The sequence below is a fragment of the Malaya genurostris genome, chromosome 1 (assembly GCF_030247185.1).
Source record: "Malaya genurostris strain Urasoe2022 chromosome 1, Malgen_1.1, whole genome shotgun sequence".
In the NCBI taxonomy this organism is placed as follows: Eukaryota; Metazoa; Arthropoda; class Insecta; order Diptera; family Culicidae; genus Malaya; species Malaya genurostris.
Window position 1 is genome coordinate 40,845,705 of NC_080570.1, and position 13,136 is coordinate 40,858,840.

The following is a 13,136-nucleotide window of genomic DNA, read 5'->3' on the forward strand; positions in this document are numbered from 1 at the left end:
GTTCAAGCTCTAAGGATTCAAAAGTGTGACGATTGATTGAACTGTTTGATTGTAGATCATTAGAAATTTTGGTTGCCTTGTTTCACATCATTGGCTCGAACAACCACAAGGGGCTGACCCTTGTAGTTTTTTTTAAATTTTGTTCATGTTGCAAATATGAATTCGCTGTAATTAAAAAAATTGATATTTGTTATTATTCAGATTTTGATATTTTGAACATTTTTGTTTTAATTCGAAATCCAATGTTTTCAATTTCCATTTTTGTCGATGGTAAAAATTGAAAATTTTCCAAATCCGCAACCGGTAAACAACGAAATATACTCTTTCAAAAATGACAAGGAATTCAATGATGGCAATAAAAACAAAATTTTCAAACTTACTTGAAATACAAGAAAATAATTCAATAACAATAACAATAATTTTGTTTTTATTGTCATTTTTGAATTAACTGTTATTTTTGAAAGATTTGCTTTTCTAAACTATAAATCTATTTTATAATTTAAATAATAATAATAATTGAATCTAGTTGAATTTAATTTTTTGTTATTATCATTTTCGTCATATTTGTGATTTTCGATTTCAAATTGTCTTTTATATTCTTTAACATTCTTAATATTTTTTATATTAAGTATTTTTGACAAAATTTCTTGATTGATATATTGATATATTATTGATATAATTGTCTTTTTTTGCTGTTAGTCTTAACATTTTAGAATTTACTTAAAATACAAAAAAATGCATCAGCTACGTATATATTTTTTTTTTAATTTAGTATTTCGGCATCACTTATATTTGTGACATTTTTGGTCAATTTTTAGTCTTTTGGAATTCTATAATTGTTATTTTTTTTAATATTGATATAATTGATTTTTTTGTTATGTTTTGAAAATGACTTTTATTTTTGGCGTTTTTTCCAAATTATCGTTCTGCTTAGTATTTTCGGTATTTCAGGTTCTCATTGGTCGGTGTAGTAGTTTCGGAAATATTCTGGTATTTCTATTGCTTCTGAGTATTTGTGATATTTTTTAATTCTAGTCATACAATAGTTTCGACTATTCATTGTTTTTAATTGATTTTCCTTTCTAATATTGGTATGATTGATTTTTTTACTGTTGTTAGTTTCAACATGCTATTTCATGCTATTATTTTCAACAATTTGGTGATTTCTATTTTCTTTTGAATTCTTGACGCTTTTCAAATTAATATTTTTGGCATCTTTTGTAATATTGTACATTCAAAAAAAAAAATTTTTTTTCGTTTAGTTTAAAGAGGTTTTGACTTTCTGACTCTTTATGCGGGTTTGGGAATCGAACCCAGGTGGGCTTCGTGAAAGGCATCGATTCACCCATCACACTATACCCGGTCCCCCTTCAATTTCTGTTATTTGAGGTGTTTTGACATTTTTGGCATGATAGTAAAAGTATTTTTGAGACTTTTGCATTCAAGAAATTTTCGGTTTTCTTTTTGTTATTAATAGTTTCAAAACTTTTTTTTTATATTTTCAGAACTTCCACAATATAAAAAAAAGTATTTGTATATCGGTTTTTATTTTTGTATTTTCGAATTTATTGCCATTTTAAAATTATTTGTCATTTTCTAAACTATTGTCCACGTAAATTTTTGGGATTCTTGGTAGTTTTTGGTGATTTTGACAATTTTACCATGCTCAATATTTTCATTCTCGTCGATTGTAATATTGTGTATATTTTTATTTGCATTAATTTTTCTATTTTTTTTTAAATTCTGGTCGTTTTGAGATTTTGTATTTATGATTTCCTTTTCCAATATTCAATATTTTAAAAATTTGTGGTATTTTGTAACATTTCATGTGATTATGTTTTACGATTTTGGAATTTTCGGGATTTTCATTTCTATTACTCTTTTGAATTCTTCACGTTTTGTAAATTTCGTATTTTTGGTTTCTTTTCAAATTTTGAACTTTTGGAAAATTATCAATTCAGTTTCAGTTATTTTCGGTCTTTTTAAATTCACTACAATTTTTGGCCTTTGTTAGTTTCATTTAATATTTTCAACACTTTAGATTATTTTTGGTTGGTGCAATAATTTCAGAAATTTTCTGGTTTTTTAATTGCTTGGTGTTTTTTTTTAAATTTTTGGTATTATTATTGAGAATTTATTGTTTTCCGATGTTTTCTAGAATACGAATTTATAGGATTTTCGTTATTTTAAGCATTTTTATTTGTATTCATGTTATTTTACAGTTTTTCGAATTTTCGATTTTGTATTTTTTTTTAAGTTTGTGGAACTTTTTTTGATACTATTGGACATTTGAAATAATGACTATTTTTAGCATTTGGTATTTAATAATTTTTGAATTTATTGTCATTTTTTTAACTTTTTTTTACGTCGCTATTTTATTCCTGATAGTTTTAAATTTTTAATTGTGACATTTCACGATTTTTATCATTGTTTGTATTCTTTCAGCATTTTCATTTTTATCATTTCTAATATTCTTAATACTTGCCATGTTTCTTGTTCGCGTTTTTAATTCACTATGTGATTTTGAGATTGAAATTTTAATTTTCATTATTCTATTGAATTCCTTGATATTTTTAGTGCAACATTTTTAGTATTTTAAAGCTGTTAGCATTATAGGGAATTTTCAGTTTCTGTAAGTCTTTTTGGTCTTCTCAACATTGAAACACACAAGAAATTGTGCTTGAAAATCGTCGTGTTTGCATTAGAGAGATAGCAGAGGATCTTGGCTTATTTCATATGGATCGACTCAGATTTGGCCCCCTGTGATTTTTCCCTCTATTGCTGATACTGAAATATCCACTCCGGGGAACGAGCCATGACGCGATCGTGAACGCAAACAGTAATTCGCTGAAGGAACTGAAAAAGGAGCCTATTTTGAAAGCAATAATAAAAAAATGTACTAAAATCTAAAAGAAAATGTTTTTCTATTCAGTCCGGGTCAATTTTGATCAGAAGGTATAGTATTTTTGTTTTTACTCGCTTTAGTATTTTCAAGATAAATATACTGTTTATTTTTTTTATTTTTCTCTGTATTCTTAATATTCGTAGAACATTTTACAATAATGGAAATTTTTGGTATATTTTCAATTGTCTTCTCATATATATTAATATTAAATTAAACTGTATTTTTTAAATAAGTTATTAAGTACACATTATATGTTTAACGATGTTTTTTCTTTATTTCTGTTCTTTTGCTGTCTTTTATATTTATTACATCAATTGAAATTCAGATCATTTCAGTATTTGTGGTTTTCTATTCTATTCTCATCATTCGTGACCCTTATATTTATTTTTTTTTCAAATGGACAGTACATAGAGACGAAGGATAGATAACAAAATCAAAAACATATCTTTTGACAAAACGTAGGAAAGCGAATCGACATGCTTGAAATGTGCTTTTCTTCACATGACTTTTTATATATAGTCTAGAACATGCGATTTTTTGGATTTATGGCTACGGTAAGGGACAGCTTCAAATGATAACTTTTTTTATTTTATTAAGTGAAGTAAAAGGGCTGTTTAATAAAAAATTGATATTTCGTAAATTTTTACTTTGGAAATTTCTGAGTTAGAAGGTTCCCGACCTAGAACAAGCTTTTTTTTATCAAGCAGCTCATGGTCAATATTAAATCATATTTACTATAAACAATTTACATCCTACTGATTTATAATGGTTGAAAGTGCTTGCATGTCACATCAAAAACCAATTTCAAAGTAAAAAGGTTTCAACTGCCCGTCGAATTTACAAAAGTTTTAATATGTTATTTACCCTGTAGCCAAAAAAAATTATACCTCGGCAAGTCATAATGACGAATTAATTACTTTTTATGGACACGACTCACAGCATTATCGATTATGGGATGACAAGTATTTCAAACGCATGAGTGAGGTAATAGATTTACGTGAAAAAAAGTGTACAACCTATTCGATTCCGTTCTCCTAGCACAAGAGTTATAATCAACAGCACACTTACCCCTAAGAAAATATTTCTGCTCGAGTCAAATCCTGCTGCATATATTCTTGCCTTGTGCCCGTCGGTTCGATCCACCAAAATTCGGCAGGCAAATCTCGATATGGTACTTTGTAGGACTTTGGCGTCTTTTTTGTCCCCCGGCAGCGTATCCATCACGACAAAATCTATGGGAGACTCGGACGAACGACCGACCTGTGAAAAAGAGAGAAAGAGAGAGAGAGAGACAACATGAAAACAAATCATTTTAGTTAGCTAGCTCGCTTCGGCTGTCAATTATGTCATAGAACAATTAAAATGGTTTAAAACCGTGCACGATCACAGCTGATTCAGGCCTAGGTCAGTCTCGATTCTGTAGCCGCGTGTATGTATGTATGTATGTATGTATGTATGTGTATGTGTTACTGTGGGAACTGCAGTTGAACCGACGCGCTAGGTAATGACTAACCGCACTGTCGACAAGGTCAATCTGCTGGTTTACACAAAACAATTTAGCGGCACGCAGTCGATTTCATTGTGACATGCAATTATTACATCTCTAGAATGGGTAATTGTTGTCTTGGAATACAGTTGGCTATTTCTCAGCAGGTCATTTAGCATAGGTGCGGAAACCATTCACGAATGTCATAACGTTAATCGGTACCGCCTGGAGCAAGACCCCGAGCCCTCGATTGTTTATTGAGTGGCACCTCCATCATCCGGAACCAGGAAACAGATTGATATCTAAATTTCTGTGTAATACATCATACATTCCCAGATCAACTAAAACATTTGTCGAGTGTAATAAATAATTTTGGAAATAACATAATTTAGTTTTTGTTCATCACATCCACAGTAGTTCAATCGGCAGAATGATTTCCTTGTATCGGAGAGGGCTACGAATTAAGAACTGTCTTTGAAAATTGATGTAGCTATGGTTTCGTATTTCGTTATTTTCAGATTATCGGTGATTTTCCAGTCAGCTTTTTCGTTGAGCTAAACATTGCATGTGTTACCATATGAAGTGCCAATGTATGTATGTATGTATGTAGGCCAAAACGGTGTCTAGGTGCGAGATAGCGTTTTCAAATAATTTGGTATAGGCTGAGACAAGAATAGCTGTCAGTTTCATACAACCCATCAGTTTTCAAACATAATTCCACATCATCCAAAAGAAAAAACAGACTTCCGACCACCCATATCGCGTTTAAAATCCAAAAGTTTGCATTTGAAGCTCAAAAAATTTTCTTTAAATTGAACTGATCGCGTTGCAATTGCAAGTTGACTTAGTTATGGTGCCTACTGGTATCGAAGCAAAAGTAGCAACGTGTAAAATTTTGCTCGTCCATCGCAAAAATCCAAGCTACTCGCTCGAAAAGTAGCATACATTTTTTTATGTGACAAAACTGGAAGCGTTGAAGTCGAACACCGGATGTCGCGAAATTGTCAAAAAGAGTGGCCATCTGTTGTCAGTAGAACCCCAACTTCTCCTTCCAAGATTTCGCTAGCAAACTGGGAGTGCCGTCTACAACCGTGCATCGCATTAAAAAACAAGCAGAACTGTGATAAATCCAAATCGTGCGATAAGCAAATCAAGTCGACCTGCCGCAAAAGCAGCTAATGAAGCTCGATTACGGGGTACAGAATAATGCAACCTACATCAAGACATTCCGATTTAAATAAGCTTCACATACAAGAAATATTCAACTGTTACTGAAAGAGAGATTTTCAAATACCTTGAGCTAAAGAGATATCTTGATGAACGACATTTGAATCACGACCGGGATCATCAACCAAAAAAATGCATGTGCCGGAGCGTCTGGACAAGCTTTTGTTTCTTTTCCTCAAGCAGTCCTAGTGCTCCGTTCTGTCGTCCCAAGCAGTCCGGCTGGAATTATTTTTCCGACATCATGCAAACGCGTATATGCGTATATAAATTATATTATGAAAACTTTACTCTTTAAATATTTAAATCAATAATAAAATTAATAACAAACGACTTTATAACTAAAAATTTTTCATGTAATTATATATACATATTTCCATTCGCATAAAAATTGATCAACATGTTCTGAAACACCCTCCGAAAAAAATTCTGGATACGCGCCCGACATCATGGAAAGGTTATTCCACGAACAGCGTCCTGCTCAATGAAATTAAATCTCCTCTCAAGACGCCAGAGCTACGCGCAATAGAAATATATTGGAACAAGTGCAAACTTCCCAGGTAACCAATAATGGCAAGGTAACTAATAATGACAGTAAAGCCTTTTATCAGCACTTCAAAAAATTCTTATAGCTCTATATCTACAATCTGAAAGCTCGTCTGTGGCAAATCAATCCGGATTCAGCGTTCAGAATGCACACTAGCCATAAATAAGCATTATCTACGAATAGTTAATTTTGCCAAAGTCGACCCATACTGCCGTAATGTGGCATTAGTATATGCTTATTGGTTACCTGGGTTAAGCAGAATTGACAGGGACAAAATGCAGTTCTTCTGATGAGGAAAGCTACCAAGGAGGCAAGAACAAAACTTGATGCAAAGAGTCAAACTAAAGATCCGAACAATCGCATCTGCTAAAAAGAAAGCATGAGTGAATATTTCTTTCTATGTTCTATATGAATTTAACAGAAATAATGTGAATTCTGTTGGACCACATTTTGATCATAATACCTTTTAAGTTTTTAAATGCTCCCTTTTATTGTTAACTATTACGTCATATTTGAAAGTACAATGTTGGCTTGATCCTGGGGGGGATTTCGGAACGATTTCTTAAAAAAATTCTACATGTCTGTATCAACTTTCATGTATACATTTGCTTTGAACCCTTCTAAGACAGTTTTTTTGTCGTGAATACGACTTACTTTACTATGGGGCGCCTTTTCAAAATTAGCCATATGGAAGAATGGGCAGAACTTAATCGCGAATATCTCGACTTGTATTAATGGTAGCAACATAATTCTTTCACCATTTCATCAAAAATATGATCAGGAATTCAGGATAATATTTTGAACAGTGTGCGATAACCACAAACAACTCAAAAATTAAGTTTTCTTAAAATTTGAAAACAACGCGGAAAACTTTTTACTTTCGCTTGGGTTTTTCGCGCAAGGACGACGATTTTGAGATAGTCAGGCACATATCTTCAACTGAATGCGTATAAAAGGGGAACCGTGGTCGAAAATCGATCATGAATTCGTCATCTAACACTCGATGTGGATAGACGAATAACCTACTACGAGTAATTTCGATTTTGTTTTATTTTTTTATTCGCAGTTGTCTACCTACCCAAGCTATGGGTAAAAACCGCCATAGATCCGAGAAGGATCCAAAGGATGCTAAGCGTCTGAAGCCAAGTGATGTACAGGTAAACGACCGTTTGCTGAGTAAAAACCAATATGCTGATCTGCCAGTAGATGTCGAAGAGGAACTGCAGAAGAAGGAAAAAATGCCGCCTTTCTACCTGAAGGGCTTCCCACCAACTCTACGCTCGGATTTCAACACACTGATCAGCAAAGGACTACAGGCAACAATCCGTTTATGTACTGAAGGCTACAAAATAACTGTTCCGGCTTTGAACCACTACAAAGGAGTGGAATGCTATCTGAAGCAGACAAAAGCGGAATACTTCACACACGATATTGCCGCCAACAAACCTATGAAGGTTGTACTTCGAGGATTACCCGACATGATGGAAGCCGAACTAAAGCAGGCACTGTCGGAGGCTGGACTAAAGCCTTTGATGGTATTTAAAATGAAGCGCCATAATACGGACAAAAAGTTTAGAGATCAACTGTACCTGATTCATCTGGAGAAGGGCTCCATCACCATGAGTCAACTGAAAACGATTAAATCGTTATTTCACATAATCATCGAATGGCAAAAGTATAAACCGGTACATCGGGATGTCACACAGTGCACGAACTGTTTGAACTACGGCCATGGAGCGAGGAATTGCCACATGAAAAGTCGGTGCGGGAAATGTGCCGAACCACACAATACCAACGATTGCCTACTAGATGACATCGCTGTAAAATGTGTGAACTGTGATGGCGACCATCCATCTACTAGCAAATCGTGTCCCAAACGTGCTGAGTTCACAAAAATTCGACAACAGGCGTCCCGCAAACAATCAACGCGCAAGAATGTTCCACAGAAGGATGAAGTTAATTTCCCACGGCTCCCACCGAAGAGGGATATTCCGAATTTGCCGCCACTTCCTCGCAGCAATCCAAAGACTTCAGCCGCTGGATCTCAAAAAGAATCTTCCTCAAGAATCCCTCCTGGATGGGGCAATAATCAACCACAAGCAAAGGATGACTCTGGTGATTTATTCTCTGCTGAACAACTGATCGTCATTTTTGAAACAATGACAACAAAACTACGAAACTGCAGAACGCGGTTAGAGCAAATCAACACCTTAGGCAAATTCATCATCGAATATGCAATATAATGAGTTGGTTATAGTAAATTGGAATGCTTGCTCACTCAGGAGCAAAACTGCTGAATTGTCCGACTTTCTTCAAGAGAAGAATGCCGATATTGCTATTTTAACTGAAACTCATCTTAAACCTGAAATTTCTATTTTTATTTCCAATTACAGGATTCACAGGTTCGACAGGGCAACTACCAGAGGAGGGGGAGTTGCCATTGCCATTAAACGATCCATTCAGCACAGGCTTCTGTCAGCCTTTAAATTGCAACTCATAGAAGCCATCGGAATTGAGATTACAACGACGATGGGACCCATCATCATCATTGCAGCGTACTGCCCCAAACAAACCAATCTTCGAGATGGTACGTGTGCATCATTGAAGCGAGATCTGGCTATGCTCACTCGACGACAAAACAAATTCATCATTGCTGGGGACCTGAACGCACGGCATGAGCTGTGGGGAAACAGAAGACAGAATCGAAACGGATTCGTACTTGCCGAAGATTACGAAGCTGGACAATACAACATCTTCGCTCCGGATCAACCAACGCGACTTTCCAGATCGGGAGTTCATTCCATTTTGGATATATTCATCAGCAACATCGCTATAGACAGCTCTCCGGTTGTCTTCAACGAGCTCTCTTCTGACCACTTTCCAGTAATATTGACGTTGGGATCTTCACCAGAAACAGTGCCTATTCAACCTCGGAGGAACTATTATCGCACCGATTGGGTCCAATTTCAACATATCGCCGACCAACTTATTAATATCGATTTACCACTTGATTCCCCGATGGAAATCGATGCAGCCCTATCTTCCTTCCAGCATTCAATCACAGTCGCTCGTGATAGGACGGTTCCAGTACAACATATGCCGAGTTCCTCTCTTCAAATCGACAGTGTCACCAAGAAACTCATCCGACTTCGGAATATCTACCGGAGGCAGTATCAACGAACTGGCATCCTAGATAGGAAGACTACTTATAACAACTTAACTAGGATAATCCAGGAAAGGATATCTGAGCTTCGCAACAGGAACTTCCAGCAAAAGCTTCGAGAAATTCTCCCACATTCAAAGCCCTTCTGGTCCTTAACGAAGGTGCTTAAGAAAAAACCGAAGCCTATTCCTCCTCTGATGTCACCCCAGGACGCAGCTGAAGGAATACCTTTAATCACACCAGTAGAGAAGGCAAATGCGCTAGGCCAGCAGTTTGTGTGTTCTCACAATTTAGGACTCAACATTGTTAGTCCATATGAAAGAGCCGTTGCTGATAGCGTAGCTGAGGTTGACCAATCAGACAGCTTAGTTCCTGAGGAAAGTAGAGTCACTGCGAATGAGCTGATGGCTTTTGTGAAAAAATCCAAAAATATGAAGGCCCCCGGTTTCGACAACACATTCAACATTGAGCTGAAACATTTGAGTATTCGCTCATTTGTCTTCTTAGCTAAACTTTTTAACAGGTGCTGGGAGCTTGGTTACTTCCCTTCAATGTGGAAGTTAGCTAAAGTTATCCCAGTTTTGAAACCGGGGAAAGATCCTTCCTTTTCCAAGAGCTATCGGCCCATCAGCTTACTCTCTGCCCTATCCAAGCTGTTTGAAAAGTCAATACAAAGGCGAATTCTTGCTTTTGCAGATGAACAGGATATATTTCTGGAAGAACAGTTTGGGTTCCGGAAAGGAAGATCCACCATCCACCAGCTCACAAGGGTTAACAACGTCATCCAGCAAAACAAATCAGTGTCCAAAACGACTGCCATGGCAATATTGGATATTGAAAAGGCATTTGATAATGTGTGGCACGATGGACTGGTGTTCAAACTGCATCGGTATAATTTTCCCATGTATCTTATTAACATTATCAAAAATTATCTTGCAGATAGAGCATTCCAGGTTTCTCTGAATAATGCACTTTCAGAAAGATTTACTATTCCTGCTGGTGTACCCCAGGGAAGTATCCTAGGTCCCATTCTATACAACATTTTCACATCAGACATCCCACCTCTTCCAGGTGGTGGTGTTCTGTCACAATTTGCTGATGATACTGCCATTCTTTACAAAGGTCGTGTCATTAATGCTCTGAAGAATAAAATACAGACAGGTCTGGACGCTTTAACGGAATATTTTACAAGCTGGAAAATTGTGATCAATGCAGCAAAAACTCAGGTCATCTTGTTTCCACATTCAAGATCTCCAAAACTTGTTCCATCAGACGAATGCAGAATACGATTCGGTGATGAGGTCATTCAATGGTCCGATGAAGTTATCTATCTAGGACTCACCTTTGACAGACATCTGATATTCAGGTCACATGTTGACAAAATCGTTCAAAAATGTAGCATACTCATCAGGTCTCTGTATCCGCTGATTTGTAGAACATCTAAACTATGCCTGAAGAATCAGATGGCTGTCTATAAACAAATCATCTACCCCGCAATTGAATACGCAGTCCCTGTTTGGCGGGGTTGTGCACGAACACACAAACTTAGGCTTCAACGCATTCAAAGTAAGATCTTAAAGATGATTCTAAATCTACCCCCTTGGACAAGGACTAGTGAAGTACATGAGATGGCCTCCCTGGATATACTAGAACAAAAATTCGAACAATTCTGCACGAAATTTGAAGAGAGGTGCTCAATCTCTGAAATACAAATAATTCAAAATTTGTACGTATTAGGTTAGGGATAGTTATAAGTAGGTAGACATTTTATAAATAATTAAAATAAATATTATAATTAAACATTAGTATGTAAAACAAGAGTAACTAAAACACCTATTATTAATAACGAATCGTATGAACAACAAAGATGAAAGGCCAAAGGGTCAAAACACTTGTACTGTAAAATGTTGATGTAATACACAAAAATAAGATTAATAAACAGATATTTATGCAAAAAAAAAAAAATGCGAAAATCGATCATTTCTTTTCGTGCGTTCGATGGAAGCAGACGTCGTGGGAGTGGAATCATCAACCAGCAGCGACAGAGAATGCACCTTCTGCGTGGTTAATAAAAACCTCAAACGCTCAGGTCGCATCTCTCATTCGCTTGCTGGCCATCGAGGCGCGAGGACCAGCCAGCAGCAGCAGCGGGAGTTAAACTTTCCACCAGCAGCGAGAGAGAATGCACCTTCTGCGTGGTTAATAAAAACCTCAAACGCTCAGGTCGCATCTCTCATTCGCTTGCTGGCCATCGAGGCGAGAGGACCAGCCAGCAGCAGCAGCGGGAGTTAAACTATTAACCAGCAGCGAGAGAGAATGCACCTTCTGCGTGGTTAAAAACCTCAAACGCTCAGGTCGCATCTCTCATTCGCTTGCTCGCCATCAAGGCGAGAACCAGCAGCGACTGAAACTGGATTCTGAGTCTGTTATTGGATCTAAATTTAGGTCTTGAACTCAGGGTCCAGTTCTCTATTCCAGACTTCTATTCGGTTCTTCTTAAAACCATAATAATACTCCTAAAGAATTATGCGGAATTTACTTTACTGTACCTCTATACAACCCATTTTTGTCGTGAATACGACTTACTTTACTATGGGGTGCCTTTTCAAAATTTACCCTCTGAGAGAGTGATAAGTTTCTGATCGTGAATATCTATCGTTGTATCTAATGAATCAACATAATACTTGCGACATGCCGACATGGAAATATGATCACAATTTTATGATAAAATTTTCAGTTTTGAGACATAGTCTCAAATAATTCAAAATTAAACTTTTCTGAAATGTTTGGTATAAACGAGTATCAAAGAGGATAATTCATAAGGCGCGTTTGCCTTTCTCGTATTTTTAAAGCTCATAGCTCAGTGATCTGTGAAAGGATTTATATAATCTAACTACCAATAGAATCGAAATTTTTCAATTTAAACGTGTATAGCAAAAGCAATGAAGTATTTCAATAGTACACTATTGAAAAACCTGTCTCATTTGCTCCATGTCAACACCAGCCAATCAGAACGCGTTCTAAGGAAGAGAACAAAATATCTGCTGCTGTACAACAAATCGTCCGGGAAAAATGTTCCGAAAAGTGGTGAATATCACAGTGAGTTCCTCAATTTGGTCCTTGTGAATGCTAGAAACGAATGCCTACAGCATATTGATAGTTTCTTTCAATAAATTATGCAAATCCGAAATGAAATAATCGACAATAAAATTCTGTATGCGGCTATTTTTATAGCCGTTAGGACCGCCCATTAGTGAAAAAGCTACAAACGAAATCACATAAAAGGAAATCTCTTAACAAAAATTCAATCAGTTTGGATTCAATCGCCACTGCGAGCAGATGTGTTTTGTGTCGTCTGCACGCTTTCGACAAGAGCGATTACGTCACAGCTGCCAGTCATTAGCATTGGGAAAAAACAACGGTGGAGAGCATTGCACAATATCAGCTGTTCTAATGGCTCTAAAAGTTTTCTAAAGAACTATTAGGATTTGTTGTTTGCAAATCGTAGGGAAATATCCTCAGTTTACTGCAAATCAAGAACAGTTTACTTAGATTTGTGCACTTTTCGCTGTGTGAAATTCACAGTAATCGAGATCAAGTGAAGCGTTCTTTGTTTTTGCGAAAAATGTGAAAAAGGGGAATGCGTACATAATTCATACAACTGATATTCGGAAGTGTTAAGGAACATGTCAGTTGTTTTCGTATTCACGACATCCAGTTATGTCTCTGACATTACCCACCCGCATTTTTTTTTCAATGGAAAAGCCCACTATTTGAAACTTAATGTCCACCACCTGTTGACCACTTAGAG

The 13,136-nt window shown here is 36.1% G+C and overlaps 1 protein-coding gene across 1 annotated transcript in view; it reads right to left on the reverse strand.

Annotated features, from left to right (window-relative positions):
- LOC131437757 (protein pellino) overlaps window positions 1-13,136 on the reverse strand; it is a 99,877-nt gene that overhangs the window by 14,475 nt on the left and 72,266 nt on the right. The window contains exon 4 of the mRNA XM_058607318.1: window positions 3,974-4,165. Within this exon, the coding sequence (XP_058463301.1) occupies window positions 3,974-4,165 (192 nt within the window). The remainder of the gene's footprint in view (window positions 1-3,973; window positions 4,166-13,136) is intronic.